This window comes from Schistocerca cancellata, chromosome 8 (assembly GCF_023864275.1).
Source record: "Schistocerca cancellata isolate TAMUIC-IGC-003103 chromosome 8, iqSchCanc2.1, whole genome shotgun sequence".
Lineage (NCBI taxonomy): Eukaryota > Metazoa > Arthropoda > Insecta > Orthoptera > Acrididae > Schistocerca > Schistocerca cancellata.
Genome location: NC_064633.1, coordinates 327,354,094 through 327,372,447, shown reverse-complemented (window position 1 = coordinate 327,372,447; position 18,354 = coordinate 327,354,094). Strand labels below are relative to the sequence as shown.

The following is an 18,354-nucleotide window of genomic DNA, read 5'->3' as shown; positions in this document are numbered from 1 at the left end:
GGCAGATGCAGAACTGAGTATCTCTCTCTCTCTCTCTCTCTCTCTCTCTCTCTCTCTCTCTCTCTCTCTCTCTCTCTCTCTCTCGTAAAAGATGGTCATTAGAGCTGTTTTAAGAGTCTCTGCAGAGAAAACCAAATTTATCACTAACATTAAAAAACGCACCAATTATTTAGGTATTGGCCAAATGCAAAAGGCTTAGTTAAATCTGTCACGCGAGTAGAATGAAAGGGTACACAAAATGTAAAGGGCAGCGTGGCTTGATGGACAAGTCTGGCTTGAAGCCTCGTCGCGAGTGGACGTGTCGATGCTGAGCTGTACACTGCAGAAAGCAACGAAAGTTTGTTTTATTGGTCGTTAAGTATATGGCTGATATACAGTTATTTTTGCTAACGTATGTTATTTGAACAAATAATTAATTTCAAGATGAAATAATTTCATCCTGAATGTGTGAAACCTAGTGCACTCGAGTTTCACATTTTTGTTGGTGAGAACGTTGTAATTTCTCCAAATGATTATATGGTGTACACCTTTCGCAGTTTGTCACTGTTGCTTACACGAAACTTCAACATTCGCCTTTTTGCAATGGTGAAATTGAAGAAATTGGAGGCACTGTGAAATTTACACATACAGGCAGGGGTGTTAGTGAGATTCAAATAGTGTACTGTATGCTGGCTTAAGGCTGTGCGCCGTAAGGGTTCCCCTTTGAATTTCCATGTAATCATATAAGACAAGTTTTAATTGAATGTGGGTCAGTAAAGTCTTTTTATGAAGGGAGTGTGGTGTAACGGATTTTCCTTTCCTGTTTCTCAGTGTAGTTACGCAAATTAACTTCTGTGAAGTCTGGAAGATAGGAGACAAGGTACTGGCAGATGTAAAGCTGTAAGGACAGGGCGTGAGTCGTGCTTGGGTAGCTCAGATGGTAGAGCATTTGCCTGCCAAAGGTAAAGGTCCCGAGTTGTAGTCTCGGTCTGGCACACAGTTTTAATCTGCCAGAAAGTTTTATATCAGTGATGACTGGTGGTGATGACTGGTGGTGATGACTGGTGGTGATGACTGGTGGTGATAGCACTGACAGCACGGTGGTGGTGGTGGTGGTGTGCCTATCATATGGTGACAGATTCCCTGGAAGCTGCATTGCCAGATTTTAAGTTTTTTTTTACCTAACTGTTCTGTATCTAAGTCCCGTTTGCGGTACCGAAATAAGAGTGGTTCGGTATTTTCAGAACTCCATTTATGGCACTAATTTATTTGCTGATTTGCAAAATGAAGTCCATAAAAGCCCGCAGCTCATGTTCTGTCTAGCGTTGTTGTCTCTGGATCACGGGGTCCTAGGTTCGATTCCCGGTCTGGTTGGGAATTTTCTCTGCCCAGGGATTGGTGTTTGTGTTGTCCTCATCTTATCATCATCATCACCATCATCATCATTTGTAACAGTGGCTAGTTTGTATTATGTCAACACTGGACTGTGTAAAAATTGGGACTTTGTACGGGCGCTGATGACCGGGCAGTTGAGCGCCCCACAAACCAGACATCATGAAGTCCATAAAAGTTTGTGCGCTGCTGCCAGATGACGCGTGCTGCATTCGTGACACTGATAAAGATAGATACTAAATAAAACTTTGGAACAATCACGAAGTCAAGCTCCTACGTCCAAAAACCCGTTTTCATGGAAAAGTTTGTAAACGGAGAAGAAGCGGCTAACATAAAACAAATTATCAAAAGGGTAATGGCGGTTCGATGCAGCAACGCCTACGTGGAAAGTCTTCAGTCATTCGAATCTTGAATGTGACTGAAGACTTTTTCCACGTGGGCACTGCTGCATGGAACCGTCATCATCATTTTGTGGTCTGACGTTAGAAAGAAACTGAGTGTCGATATCAACAACAATGGATATATTCATACCAAATTAATTAATAAGACGGAACTGATCTCCATGGTACATAAAGCAGGTCAGAAGACTCTTGCAGAAGCCACAAAGAAAAAATGCTAAATTTAAAAGAAATCAGAATCCCCAAGACTGACGATGTTTCATAGAAGCTCGAAATTTAGCGCAGACTTCAATGTGCGATGCTTATAATAGTTTCCACAACGAATCTGTGTCTCGAAACCTGGCAGAAAATCCAGAGATATTCTGGTCGTTTGTAAAGGATGCTAGCGGCAAGACGCAATCAATGCCTTCCCTGCGCGATAGTAATGGAAATACTATCGATGACAGAGCTGCTAAAGCAGACTTAATAAAGCCTTCCTGAATCCTTCACCCTCGAAGACGAAGTAAATATTCCAGAATTCGAATCATGGACTGCTGCCAACATGTGTAACTTAAAAGTACATTACTGGCCATTAAAATTGCTACACCACGAAGATGATGTGCTGCAGACGCGAAATTTAACCGACAGGAAGAAGATGCTGTGATATGCCAATGTTTAGTTTTTCAGGGAATTCACACAAGGTTGGCGCCGGTGGTGACACCTACAATGTGCTGACACGAGGAAAGTTTCCAACCGATTTCTCAAATACAAACAGCAGCTGACCGGTGTTGCCTGGTGAAACGTTGTTGTGATGCCTCGTGGAGGAAGAGCAATACGTACCATCACGTTTACGACTTTGATAACGGTCGGATTGTAGCCTATCGTGATTGCGGTTTATCGTATCGTGACATTGCTGCTCGTGTTGGTCGAGATCCAATTACTGTTAGCAGAATATGGAATCGGTGGGTTCAGGAGGGTAATACGGAACGCCGTGCTGGATCCCAACGGTCTTGTATCACTTATAGTCGTGATGACAGGCATCTTATCCGCATGGCTGTAACGGATCGTGCAGCCACGTCTCGATCCCTGAGTCAACAGATGGGCACGTTTGCAAGACAACATCAATCTGCACGAACAGTTGGACGACGTTTGCAGCAGCATGGACTATCAGCTCGGAGACCATGGCTGCAATTACCCTTGACGCTGCATCACCTGAGATGGTGTATCCTACGACGAACCTGGGAGCACGAATGGCAAAACGTCATTTTTTCGGATGAATCCAGGTTCTGTTTACAGCATCATGATGGACGCATCCGTGTTTGGTGACATCGCGGTGAACGTACATTGGAAGCGTGTATTCGTCATCGCCATACTGGCGTATCACCTGGCGTGATGGTATGGGGTGCCATTGGTTACACGTCTCGGTCACCTCTTGTTCGCATTGACGGCACTTTGAACAGTGGACGTTAAATTTCAGATGTGTTACGATCCGTGGCTCTACGCTTCATTCGATCCCTGCGAAACCCTACATTTCAGCAGGAAATGCACGACCGCATGTTGCAGGTCCTGTACGGGCCTTTCTGGACACAGAAAATGTTCGACTGCTGCCCTGGCCAGCTTATTCTCCAGATCTCTCACCAATTGAGCACGTCTGGTCAATGGTGGTCGAGCAACTGGCTCGTCACAATCCGTCAGTCACTACTCTTGACGAACTGTGGTATCGTGTTGAAGCTGCATGCACAGCTGTACCTGTACACGCCATCCAAGCTCTGTTTGACTCAATACCCAGGCGTATCAAGGCCGTTATTACGGCCAGAGGTGGTTGTTCTGGGTAATGATTTCTCAGGATATATGCACCCAATTAGCGTGAAAATGTAATCACATGTCGAGTCTAGTATAATATATTTGTTCAATGAATACCCGTTTATCACATGCTTTTCTTCTTGGTGTAGCAATTTTAATGGCCAGTAGTGTAGATGTCCCTGGTGTAGTATAGCAGTTTAAATAGCTTAATAAAGGCAAGTCCTCCGGTCCAGATTGTATAACAATTAAATAACTTTGAGTATGCTGACATAATAACCCCATACTTAAGTCATATTCATCCTCTAGATTGACGAAAGATCCATATCTACGACTGGAAGGATGCGCAGTTCCTATCAACACCCAAGAAAGGAAATTGACCGACCAATTATAACAGACTTGGAACTCGGTCCCACGAACTTACATCCGACACCCGTACTTTACAAAGAATGTACATTTGCAGCCTTGCATTCAATAGCATCTGAAAGATGATGATTATTCAGTCCGCACCAGGCGGATAAGAGTGGCGCTAGCAGCGCCACTATGAGGATGCAAATCGGTTTTGCTTTACATACACGCTATAACGGTCGTGAGCGTTAGTCACCTTTGAGATAGGACGTGGTGAGTTGATGTTAGTCAAGAATGCCGCTAAGGTGACGAAGACGCATTATCAACACCTCATTAAATTTGGACGAAGTCGTGTAATAGGGCTACGAGAAACTTGATGTTCCTTTTACGATACTGCAGAAAAACTTGGCAGGAATGTAGCTACTGTACATCACTTTTGGCAGTGGTGGTCGAGGAAACGTACGGTCGCCAGTCGACCACGTGACCCTACGAGAGGGAAGACCAGTGTTCGGAATATGGCTCTGACGCACTGTACTGCATCTGTAGCAGCAGTTGGCACCACAGTGACACAACGAACTGTTACAAATCAGTTAGTTGAGGGAAAGGTCAGAGCCAGACTCCCTGTAGCTCGCGTTCCACTGACCCCAATCCACTCTCACCTGCGACTTCAGTGGTGACAAACGAGAGTTCATATGGCAGGTGAAGGTCTGTTGTGCTTTCCTGTTAAAACTGGTTCTGCCTAAGTGCCACTGACGGCCATGTAGTGATAAGGGGGAGGTCAGTTGAGAGCTTGAAACCAAGCTGTCTGAGCTGTCTGCATGCTAGACACACTGGATCTACACGTGGAGTTACAGTCTAGGGTGCGATTTCGTGTGACAGCAGGGGAGCTTTCGTGGTTATTCCACGCACCCTGACTGCAAATCTCTACATCAGTCTAGTGATTCGACCTGTTGTGCTGCTATTCGTGAATAGCATTCCAAGGCGTGTTTTCAAATAGAATAACGCTCGCCCACACAACACTGTCGTAATCCAGCGTGCTCTACAGTGTGTGGCCTACTCGATCACCAGATCTCTCTCCAGTCGAGCACGTATGGGACAGCATCGGACAAAAACTCCGTCATCTGCAAACAGCATTAACCATCACCGTATTGACCGACCAATTACAACAGGCTTGCAACTCGATCGCACAAACTTGCACCCGACACCCGTACTTCACAATGAATGCACGTTCGCATGCTTGTATTCAACAGTCTGGCGGTAATATTGGTTATTAATGTACCAACAGTTCACATTTGCAAAAGACTTATCTCGTGCGTAATCTTGTAATGTTACTCACTAAAATATGTTACCTAGATAGATTTATTCCAGAAATTTCGTTACTGTACATTAACTATTCTTTGGTGCTGCGTTTTGTATCGTCAGTGTATTATGAATTACCTCGAGAAAATCTGTTAGCACATAGTCAGTACTGATACAGGAAACGTCGTTCTTGTAATAAAAAAATGGTTCAAATGGCTCTGAGCACTATGGGACTCAACATCTTAGGTCATAAGTCCCCTAGAACTTAGAACTACTTAAACCTAACCAACCTAAGGACATCACACACACTCATGCCCGAGGCAGGATTCGAACCTGCGACCGTAGCAGTCCCGCGGTTCCGGACTGCAGCGCCAGAACCGCTAGACCACCGCGGCCGGCGTTCTTGTAATACACAACTAGCTCTTTATTCTCACGAAGTAATGAGTGCTGTCAACAGCAACTCATCCCATATTTCTAGATTTCCAGAAGGCTTTTGTTACCATTCCTCACAAGCGGCTTACAATAAAGTTGCGTACCTAGTTGTACGACTTTTGGAAAGATCACAGTTCGTAGTAACTAACGGAAAGTCGTGGAGTAGAACAGAAGTAATATCTGGCGTTCCCCAAGGTGATCTATATCAATTATTTAGGAGAAAATCTAAGCAGCCCTCTCAGAATGTTTTTAATGATGCTATCGTTTACCGTCTAACAAAGTCACCAGAAGCTCAGAACCAATAGCGAAATGATTTAGACACAGTATCTGTATGGTGCAAAAAAGTGGCAAATGACCCCAAATAATGAAAAGTGTGAGCTCATTCGCTTGAGTACCAAAAGGAATCTGTTAAATTTTGGTCACATGATAAATCACACAACTCTAAAGGCTGACAATTCTTCAACTAAATACTCAGAAATTAAAACTACGAATGTCTTATATTGGAACGATCACAAAGATAATATTATGATAATATTATGGGGAAGGCAACCGAAAGTTTTATTGGCAAAACACTTATCAGACCCAAAAGGTCTACTAAACAGACTGCGTGCACTTCGGTTGTCCGTCCTTTGCTAGTGGTGGTGGTGGTGGTGGTTAGTGTTTAACGTCCCGTCGACAACGAGGTCATTAGAGACGGAGCGCAAGCTCGGGTTAGGGAAGGACTGGGAAGGAAATCGGCCGTGCCCTTTCAAAGGAACCATTCCGGCTTTTGCCTGAAACGATTTAGGGAAATCACGGAAAACCTAAATCAGGATGGCCGGAGGCGGGATTGAATCGTCGTCCTCCCGAATGCGAGTCCAGTGTGCTAACCACTGCGCCACCTCGCTCGGTCCTTTGCTAGAGTTCTGCCGTGCAGAATGGGATGCTTACCAGATGGGATTGACAAAGGACGTCAGAAAAGTCTAAAGAAGGGCAGCTTGTTTTGCATTATCGCGAAATAGGAGAGAGTGTGCCTCGGGTAAGGGTGGTAGTCATTAAAACAAAGGCGTATCCGTTGCTGTGATATCTTTTCACGAAATTTCAATCTCCAGCGTTCTCCTCCGAATGCGACAACATTTTGTAGACAACCTTTCACATATGAGGAAATGGTCATTGTAATAAAATAAGTGAAATCATAGCTCGCACAGAAGTTTAAAAATGTTCGTTTCCCTCGCTCGCAGTTAGAGTGGAACGGCATAAAAATAGAGGGAAAGTGGTTCGGTGAACCCTCTCCCAGGCACGTAAGTGTGAAATGCAAAGTGTTCATGTAGATGCAGATATGGTGAAAGCAGAATTATGCATTCGTTGTAATATGATTTTTAATATTTGCTAAGTGTTTGTGTTCAATCTGAGCCCTCAGCTCAGCAAATCCCTCTCGCCAGGCAAAGTTCGGCAATTTTGTCCATTTAATCTGGCAACTGTACGAGGGACTGGACAGAGGAATGGTGCGATATTGTTCCTTTCATTACCGTGTAGTCGTATGCAGTACGACTCAATCAGGGACTTACCGAGGATGTGGTGTGACAGCCCCCCCCCCCCCCCCCTCTCCAAAGGATGCAGGTGCAGATGGGTGCAAAAAAGGACAAAAACAAGATTAGAAAATTTTTGCAGAATTTCGAAATATAGAGCTTACTTCAATGCGAGATGCTTTTAATAATTTCCACTACGAAACTCTGTCTGGGAATCTGGCAGGAAACCCAAAGAGATTCTGGTCATACTTAAAGCACACCAGTGGCAAGACGCAATCAATACCTCCACTGCGCGATAACAACGGTGAAGTCACTGATGACAGTGCCAGTAAAGCAGAGTTATTAAACACGGTTTTCCGAAACTCCTTCACCAAAGAGGAAGAAGTAAATGTTCCTGAATTCCAGTCAAGAACAACTGCCAAGATGAGACACAGAGAAGCAGATATCCTCTGTGTAGTAAAGCATGTTCAATCACTTACTAAAGGCAAGGCCTCCGGTCCAGACTGTATACCAGTCAGGTTCCTTTCAGAGTATGCTGATACAATAGCACTATATTTAGCAAGCTCATAGAAAGATCCGCACCTAGACTGGAAAATTGCTCAAGTCACATCAATAGCCAAAACGGAAATAGGAGCAGCCGGCTGAATTACAGGGCCATATCACTAACGTCGACTTGCAGCAGGGTTTTGGAACATATACTGTGTTCGAACATTATGAGTTACCTCGAAGAAAACGATTTATTGACATATAGTCAGCACGGATACAGAAAATATCGTTCTTGTGAAACACAACGAGCTCTTTATACACGGGGTCCCGGGTTCGATTCCCGGCGGGGTCAGGGATTTTCACCTGCCTCGAGATGACTGGGTGTTTGTGTTGTCCTCATCATTTCATCATCATCCAGGAAAGTGGCGCAATTGGACTGAGCAAAGATTGGGTAATTGTACGGGCGCTGATAACCACGCTGTTGAGCGCCCCACAAACCAAACATCATCATCATCATCATCTTTATACACATGAAGTAATGAGTGTTATCGACAGGGGATGTCAAATTGATTCCATATCTTTAGATTTGCAGAAGGTTTTCGACACCAATCCTCACAAGCGTCTTCTAACCAAACTGCTTGCCCTTGGAATATCGCCTCAGTTGTGCGACTGGATTCGTAATTTCCTGTCAGAAGGGTTGCAGTTCATAATAACTGACGGAAAGTCATGGCGTATAACAAAAGTACATTCCGACGTTCCCCGAGGAATTGTTATAGGCCCTCTGTTGTTCCTGATCTATATTAACGACACAGGAGACAATCTGAGTAGCCCTCTTAGATTGTTTGCAGATGATGCTGTCATTTACCGTCTTGTAAAGTCATCAGATTACCAAAACGAATTGTAAAGTAAGAAATCTGAATGGAGCAAAAAGTGGTAATCCGCTAAATTTCGATTACGTGATAAGTTACACAAATCTGAAGGCTGTAAATTCAACTAAATATTTAGGGATTACAAATAACCTAAATTGGAACGATCACATAGATAATGTTCTAGGTAGAGCAAACGAAAGACTGCGATTCATTGGCAAAACACTTAGAAGGTGTAACAGGTCAACTAAAGAAAGTGCTCACACCACGCTTGTCCGCCATATTCTGGAGTATTGCTGTGCGGTGTGGGATCCGCATCCGGTGGGACTGACGGATGACAGCGTTAAAGTTCAAATAAATGCAGCTTGTTTTGTATTATCGCGAAATGGGGGAGACATGATACGTGAATTGAAGTAGCCATCATTAAAACAAAGGCGTTTTTCCTTGCGGTGGGATCTTCTCATGGAATTTAAATCATCAGTTTTCTCCTCCGATTGCGAAAACATTCTATTGGCACCCACCTACATAAGGAGAAATGGTCATCACAATAAAATAAGAGAAATCAGGGCTCGCACAGAAAAACTCAAGTGCACAGTTTTCCCACACGCCTTTCGAGAGTGGAACGGTAGAAAGACAGCTTGAAGGTGATTCATTGAACCCTCTGCCAGGCACTTTACTGTGAATAGCAGAGTAATCACGTAGATGTAGATGAAGCCTTCCGTGGCTGATTAATACACTATGCAGTCACACAATGTGACCACCTCTCAAATGCCCGAATAACCACATTTTGCAGTGCGGACCGCTGCGAGACACGCAGGGACAGTCAGCGAGATTCTGTAAGGTAGCGACAGGGATGTGGAGCCCTGCTGCGCCGTGGCCAGCGTCGCTAGGTGTCTCTGTTGAGGAGCCGTGTGGCGAACAGCCCAACCGAGGTGGTCCCACAGATTCCCGATTGGGTTTAAATCCGGGAGTACGGTAAACTCATTCCGGTGTTCAAACCACACACGTAGACTCCAAGCTGTGTGACAAGTTGCATTGTCCTGCTGGTAGATGCCATCGTGACAAGGAAAAACAAACTGCATGTAGGGGTGGACATGGTCCCACAAAGATAAATGCATGCTTGAGTTGAGCATTGTGCCTTTCGGAATGACGAGATCACCAAGGGAAACATTCCACAGACCACAACGCCACCTCCTCCGGCCTGCACCCTTCCGACGATTATTGTGGGGTGTTTGCTTAACGAAGTTTCAAGCCGTACACGCCAGCAGCCATCTTTTCAATGGGGCATAAAATGTGGTTCATCTAAAAAGACCGCCTGTCGCCACTCAATGGTCGTCCAGTTGCGTTACTGATGTGAAAGTTCCAGCCTTCGTCGCTTTGAACGGCAGTCAGCATGGGTGCTAGAACCAGACGCCTGTTGCAGAGGCCTATACGCAGTAACGATCACAAAGTGGTCGTTGAGAAGACACTATCGGTAGCTCATTGGTTCATCCGTATAGTTATCCTCTCAATAGTTGCGCGTCTATTCGCTCGTAAACATTTCCGCAACCGTCTTTCACCCCTGTCACTTATCTTCCGTGGTGTACCACAGTTGTCTTTTCACGGGTTTTGGAAAGTGACATTTTTCCATACACGGTATATTTTAACCACTGCGAAACGCGAACAATTTACAAACTTAGCCGTTTCTGAAATGCTCCAACCCTTGGCCTGAAAGCAAATGATTATGAGCTTTTCGATGCCAGAAGAATTGCTCCGTTTACGTGATAGGACGACTCCACTGTTTCTTCGCTTCCCGCTCCCCGACACACTTTCTATATCCTCCACTACTAGTGCAGCCACCTACCGTCCGTGAGTGGTTATTGCATGTTGATGTCGAACATAGGCGATGGTTATATTAATGGGACTGTACTATAGTACAGTACTGCACTGAATCGCCAAAGAAACTGGTATAGGCATGCGTATTCCGATACAGAGATATGTAAACAGGCAGAATACGGCGCTGCGGTCGGGAACGCCTGTATGAGACAGCATGTGTCTGGCGCAGTCGTTCGATCTGTTACTGCTCCTACAATGGCAGGTTATCAAGATTAAAGTGGGTTTGAACGTGGTGGTATAGTCGGTGCACGAGCGATGGGACACAGCATCTCCGAGGTCGCGATGAAGTGGGGATTTTCCCGTACGACCATTTCACGAGTGTACCGTGAATATCAGGAAACCGGTAAAACACCAAATCTGCGACATCGCTGCTGCGGAAAAAGATCCTGCAAGAAAGGGACCAACGACGACTGCAGAGAATCGTTCAAAGTGACAGAAGTGCAACCCTTCCGCAAATTGCTGCGGATTTCAGAGCTGAGCCACCAAAAAGTGTCAGCGTGCGTACCATTCAACGAAACATCATCGATATGGGCTTCTGGAGATGAAGGCTCACTCGAGTACACTTGATGAGTGCACGATACAAAGCTTTACGCCTCACCTGACCCTGTCAGCATCGACAATGGACCGTTGATGATTGGAAACATGTTTCCTAGTCAGACTAGTCTCGTTTCAAATTGTGTCGAGCGGATAGGCGTGTACGGGTATGGAGACAACCTCATGAATCTATGGACCATGCATGTCAGCAGGGGACTGTTCAAGATGGCTGAGGCTCTGTAATGGTGTGGGACGCGTGCAGTTGGAGTGATATGGGACCTCTGATACCTCTAGATACGACTGACAGGTGACACGTACGTAAGCATCCTGTCTGATCACCTACATCCATTCATGTCGATTGTACCTCCCGACGGACTTGGGCAATTTCAGCAGGACAATGCGACACATCACACGCCCAGAACTGCTACAGAGTGACTCCAGAAACACTCGTCTGTGTTTAGACATTTCCGCTGGCGGCCAAACTCCCCAGTCATGAACATTATTGAGCATATCTGGGATGCCTTGCAACGTGCTATTCAGAAGAGATCTCCAGCCTCTCGTACTGTTACGGATTTATGGACAGCCCTGCAGGATTCATGGTGTCAGTTCCCTCCAGCACTACTTCAGACATTAGTCGGGTCCATGCCACGTCGTGTTGCGGCATTTCAGTGTGCTCGCGGGGGCCCTACACGATATTAGGCAGCGGTACCAGTTTCTTTGGCTCTTCAGTGTATAAGAGAACGACTGCTATAGAACAGTCATCCTTTGCTTAACATGGTTTATGAGCAATAGTGCACTTGGTTCATATAGTTGTTGCCTACACAGCTCACTCATGTTCAGCAATGGAGTTCTTGTTGCTGCTTCGCCACCGGTACAATATTGTAGGGTCTCAGAGATCGCCAGCAGTTGCAGCAGTAAATATGCTATTTGACCCAAAGATTCCGATATTCGCCTATTTCTGCCGACTGAGACCTGCCGCGAGACGCGACAAGAGCGAAAGCAAGCAAAAGAAATGTAGAGGATGATATGTGGTTTACTTGTCCTTCCAGCTAGTACTTTCGCTGCTACGAGTTTCAGTAGGTATGGTCAGCTGTGCTAATAAAAAAGAATTCAAGACTAAGCCTTTCGTAGCTGATTAACAGTATTGCGCGAGTTGGTCGTTACTCCTACAGGGAGTTATTTAGCCTAAGCTGAACCCCTCTTAAAAAAGAAACGGATGATGTGCCATTCGTCATCGGCTGCATTGGTCTAGCATGTGGTGTCATAAGACAACTGTAGAGAATGCATTATTTATGTATTAGATATTTTATTGTTAGTCTATCGCTTATGAAATTCTGCACATGCCAAAGCGTCGAAAGTACAAGTTTAGTTCCTAATCATTGTACTAAATGTTTTGTCAGTGTAGTTCTATACTGGACATTTGATTTCGTTATGCAACAATTTTATTACACAAAGGGCAATCAAAAAGTTTTACACAGTCGTCTCTAATTTTTTTATTTTTTGCAGGAGAAGAATGAAATTTTTTGTGAACATACTTGAAACATTCAGCTATGAGGGTACTCAATGAGCCTTCATCAGCTGTGACGCATCTGGCCCAAAGTTCTTTCCATGATGTAAATTCACTTTGGTAAGATTCTGGGGATTGACTTTTACGCCATCGCTTGACACGGGAAATAAGGTCTTTCTGACTATCAAGTGTTTTACAGCGCAGGTAGGCCTTCAGACAGCCTAAGAGGTAAAAATCAGACGGACCCAAGTCCGGACTGTAGGGAGGATGAGCAACAATTTTCCAACCCATTTTCCTGATTTTCTCCTGCGTCATAAGGGCTGTATGGGGTTTTGGCATTGTCATGGTGTAGTCTGATAAGCTGACCCTGAAGCTGTGGTCTGTGGGTCTTGATGGCATGTCGCAGCTTGTCCAATGACAAACAGTAATTTTCCCGGTTAATTGTGGAACCAGGTTCCAAAATGTCAATGAAATTGACACCAGACTGGGTCCAGAAGAAGGAGGCCATCACCTTTCGTCCTGCTGTTCGTGAAAGTCTTGGTTTCTTCTTCAGAGGGAACCCGGATGACGCAACTCCATGGATTGGGTGTCGCTCTCAGATTCGGACAAAAACAACCATTTTTCATTCTGGGTAATGACGCCGTTCAAACACTGTTTCCACTCTTCAGTAAAGGTCTTCATGAGATCGTCACACACATTCTTCCTCATCGTTTTAATTCATCTTGTCAATAATCTAGGCACCACGTGCACAGATTTTTCTGTATCCTAGTGACTGTACCTCAGTGATACCACATTACCCAATGACAAACGAGTCATTTCAGCAAGCTGTCGTATCATCACACATCTGTCATTTTGGATGACTTGATGGATGGTCTCCTTATTCACATCACTCATTGCCATTGATGGTCGTTCACAGCTCGTGGTCGTGCGGTAGCGTTCTCGCTTCCCGCGCCCGGGTTCCCGGGTTCGATTCCCGGCGGGGTCAGGGATTTTCTCTGCCTCGTGATGACTGGGTGTTGTGTGATGTCCTTAGGGTAGTTAGGTTTAAGTAATTCTAAGTTTTAGGAGACTGATGACCATAGCTGTCAAGTCCCATAGTGCTCAGCCCCAATTGAACCATTGATGGTCTACCGCATCGTGAATTGTCCAGTAGAGAGAAATCACCTTCTTTAAACCTCTGCAACCACCGCTGGATACTGCTGCGATCCACTGTGTCCTCCCCATAAACAGGAAGCAACTTCCTGTGAATCGATGTGGCAGTGTCATCGCCGTTCTTGAAGAGTAACTCCATCACCGACCGTTGTCGCAACCTAACATCTACTTCACGGTCTATTATGGCTCACCTGTAAATAAAAGAAAATACTTTTATACACCAACTTACAGCTAAATGTTCCAAGCATGTTCGCCAAAAATTTCATTCTCATCCTGCAAAAAATAAAAAAAATTAGAGACGACTGTGCAAAACTTTTTGAACGCCCTTTGTACTTACTTAGATAATTATAATATGTCCTACATTTGCACAGAAAAATATCAGAGAGGTGTTAAGACAGGGTTCAGAGAGCGGACACAGCAGCCTTGCAAGTTCTCCCAGGGCACAGCACCACCTCGGCACACTCACTCATTCAACCACTAGACGATAGTCCTTTCTTGTTGTAGATGTATCGTCAAAATAATTTATTGCTACTTCTATTTAGATATTTCGCCACTCCCCAACTGTTCCACGCCTTTCCGTGGTTGTTTCAGGTGGACGTCTACAGATTTTCAGTGTCATGGCCTCGCATAATGCCCACTGGCGACCCGACTGAGATCAACCAAAAGGGCGTCGCCCACTACGATGCACTCATCAACCTGCTGCTGGAGAATGGTATCACACCCATGGTGAGTACACAGCTTCTTCTTCTTCTTGTTCCTCTTCTTGTTCCTCTTCTTCTTCCTCCTCTTCTCTTTTGGCACTACACCTCTTGATAGGTCTTGCCTCCCTCAACACTCTTCCTCCATACAACTGTGTTCTCCGCGTTTCTCTTCCATCGCCGGATCTCCATCTTGATAAGTCAGCCAACATACTGTCCAGCCGTCTATATCCTGGTCGGCCCTTCCTTCTGGTAGAACACAATCTGCCTTTCATCATTCGTTTGGACATCCTGTCATCTGTCATCCTTTCAATTTGTCCTAACCAGCGTATTCTTTCAGATATAATAAATTTCACTGTATATTTCCCTTTTACAAGCTCTTGTACGTGGTAGTTGTGCCTTACTCTCCAACCCTCTGCCTCTCTCACTAACTCATTTACTTTTCTCAGGATTTTCCTTTAAGTGGCTGTAGGCTGTTCATATCTGCTTCTGTCATAGTTCACATTTCTGACTAATATGTAATAACTGGTCGCACAAAGGAATAGTATACATTTAACTTGGTAGTTCTTGTAATCAGAGAATTCTTGAATACCTGTAAGTTTGCATAATAGCCTCTGCTTTCTGCTTGTATTCTTTTCTCTAACACACAGCTTCATGTTATTATCTCTGGTTAAGGGGACAGCAAAGTAATGGAAGCAGCTGACAGCTTTAAAACATTTATTAGAGGCCTTCAGATCATGTGGTATTCTTCTTGCCTTAGAATTGGACGTTCCAATGTATCTGGTGATGTTTCTGTTCACCAAAAGTTCAATGATGCTCCGTGTGCTTCCATTATTTCATAAATAATATTTCTAAAATCATGAGATTATATGAAACGCCATTAAATGGCGTTAGAAGAGGCAAACAAGGAAGCTAGATTCTCATTGGAAAGTGTGCTTGAGAGGGTTATAACACCCGCTAGCTCGTCCACTCGCATAATAAACACAGTAAAGGAGAAGGTGGGAAACATTGCTAGGAGCACATTCCACGGCTTCCCTGTTTTAGAAAAGACACAGCAGGAGGAGAAAGAGAGAATTCTATTTGTAGCTTTGACTTACACGTTGTCAGGGGATCTGACACTCAATTTCTGTGTGACAAATGTTCATTGTTTTAGATTGTCAGCATCATAGTATGCGACGCTGACTGCTACATTAAATTTTTTACGCCTTTTTTGTTTTATGGGGTTTCCTTCTGACAGTGCATGGTCAGACTCTTTTCGCCTTGATTCGTCCGTTGTTATTCCGACTTTCTTTCTCGGTATTCTAAAGAGAAACTATTGACTTTGAATGTCTATATTTGTCGAATTAATACTACATACCTTTATGTTGCGAAAAGTGGCAATTGACTCTAAGTAATGAAAAGTTTGAAGTCCTCCACATGAATACTAAAAGGAATCCGCTACATTTCGGTTACATGATAAAACACACAAATCTAAAGCCTGTTAGTTCAGCTAAATAGCTAGGAATTACAGTTGCAAATAACGTAACGATGACATAAATAAGGTTGTGATGGAAAGCAAACCTGAGACTGTGATTTATTTCCCGAACACTTAGAAAATACAATTGTTCTACTAAAGAGACTGCTTACACAACGCTTGTCTGCCCTCTTCTGGAGTACTGCTGTGCAGTGCGGAATCCGTATCAGATAGGACTGATAGAGGATACAGAAAAGTTCAAAGAAATGCAGCTAGTTTTCTGTTATCGCGAAGTAGTGGAGAGAGGGCTACGGGTATGATACGCGAATTGGCGTGGCAATCATTAAAACAAAGGCGTTTTTCGTTGCGGCGGAGCCTTTTCATGACTCGCCAACTTTGTCCTCAGAGTGTGAAAATATTTTTTTGGTATGCACCAACATAGGAAGAAATGATCATCATACTACAACAAGAGAAATCAGAGCTTGCATCGAAAGATTGAAGTGTTCATTTTTCCGGGCGCTGTTCGAGAGTGGAACGGTAGCAAAATAGTTTGAAGGTGTTTCGCTGAACCCTCCGACAGGCACTTAATTGTGAAATGCAGAGTAATCACGTAGGTGTAGAGGCACTGTCATAACATAGCATCACGGTTCGCGCGGCTCCCCCCGTCGGAGGTTCGAGTCCTCCCTCGGGCATGGGTGTAACTGTCGTCCTTAGCGTAAGTTCGTTTCAGTTAGATTGAGTAGTGTGTAAGTCTAGGGACCGATGACCTTAGCAGTTTGGTCCCATAGAAGCTTACCACAAATTTCCAAATAACCTAGTAATACAGTTGTTGGTGGTTGCGTAAAGCTCCTGATCACCAGACTTTGTGCTAATATCCTGGATTATATTCCAAACCTCTCCACAGCGTTTCATAAAGTGAGCGAATGTGACCACGTTGCTGGTGATCCATCTGTTATATGGGGTTGTTAAACCTGGTGATCACATTGGTGCTATTAAAGAGGCAATGCAAGTTTCACCGCTCTACCTTCTACGTCATACAGCACAAGCATAACACTACACTATACACACATCTATTCACAGATCTATTACAGTCACCTTCACTCAATAGATACACTTAAGAGAGAACTCTAACATCCGCAGAGGTAAACTGCACGTTGTGCACGCATTAGCTGGCTGAATCTACACAATCCCGGCCAATCATCCTATATGATAATCAATAAATATGATCGTTTGCAGAATCGCTGGCTGTAAGCTATGCTATCAAACTTCCCTTACTCTACCATGCGGCGGCCGTTAACAACGGAGCCCCCACCACTTCCGTTGTCCCTACCCCTACCAGGTACGGGCAAGATTATTTTTGAAAACATCAAACTGCAATCAAAATATAATCTTTGTAATTAATCATAACAGCCTAGATCGCAAGGCACGTTTATTAAAACATGACGATCTGAACCTTTCACGGGCAAGATATTTTGTGTTTGTATCTGTCGAGCCAAAATGTGCAAACTTCCTTGTTTAAATATCCAAAGGCCATGACGAAATCACAGAATAGAAAGTAACTGTTGAACTGCCCCATCCATGTGGCTACAGTACAGGTCCAAATGTGGATGCAGCAAACTACAGACAGCATTTTCAGTAATTTACTGACCAAGTAAGAAGCGGTGTCTCGAGTAATGATGCGTAGGTAGCTTGCTTATTTAGTACGTTGTGTTGTTGGGTATTTTCCGTTTATGTCAGTGCCGCGTACGAGGTCTTTTCACTTGAGCGTAGACAGCTGTACTGAAGTTGGAGTTGATGCTGAGAAGTGCAGCAGTTCATGGTAGCGTAACGAGATATCTTGAGATATTTCGGTGATACACTGCTCTATAGCAATTGACATATGCCGGTTACGTTATATTTACAACATTATAATTACTTGTGCTCCGAGGATCCCGTCGAGAGGGCTGGGATGCAGAAAGAGGTCAAAGACGTACATTTTAATGAACTACAATAGAACAAAATGTTTATAAATGAAAAGTACAATATTGTGGATATTCTACAGTATTAATTTATTTCGGCAACAGGGTTTTGGCTTAAGAGGCCATCTATAGACAGTCTGAAGATGACCTTGCAAGCCGAAAACCGGTTGACGAAATAAATTAATAGTGTAGAACATCCACAATATTGGGACTTTGATTTATATCTGTGAAGTTCCACCAATAAGCGATAGAAGAATCAGCTAGCAGAACGAATTGCCTTAATAATATGAAAGGTTATTGTACTAAAATGCTAATGTTAATTACAAAATAATCCAAACCATTAAGTTTCTCTTAAGGAACCCTCCAATGGAGTAGAAAGTCGCCCAAAAGAAAGTTCTTCAATTTAGTTTTAAACTATACCACATCAACTGCAAAACTTTAAATACAGTCACTAATGCAGTTGAATGCACGTTTTCACGTGTAGGGACTGGTTTTTGGTCCTAATTATATTCATTTTTGTCAAAATACAAAGACTTTTTAAAAGGTCTCTGCAGGATGTTCTTGAGCTAACACCAGATAAAATACTTCTAACGTGCTTATGCATTGTGTCCTCAGTCTTTCATATGGTCATTCTTCACTAAAAATCTTCCCATATAATTGCGTAGGCTTCACCAGCCAAAGTCAATTCAT

At 44.0% G+C, this 18,354-nt stretch overlaps 1 protein-coding gene across 1 annotated transcript in view; it reads left to right on the top strand.

The window, feature by feature from the left end:
* LOC126095544 (myrosinase 1-like) overlaps positions 1-18,354 on the top strand; it is a 182,795-nt gene that overhangs the window by 21,817 nt on the left and 142,624 nt on the right. The window contains exon 3 of the mRNA XM_049910323.1: positions 14,147-14,281. Within this exon, the coding sequence (XP_049766280.1) occupies positions 14,147-14,281 (135 nt within the window). The remainder of the gene's footprint in view (positions 1-14,146; positions 14,282-18,354) is intronic.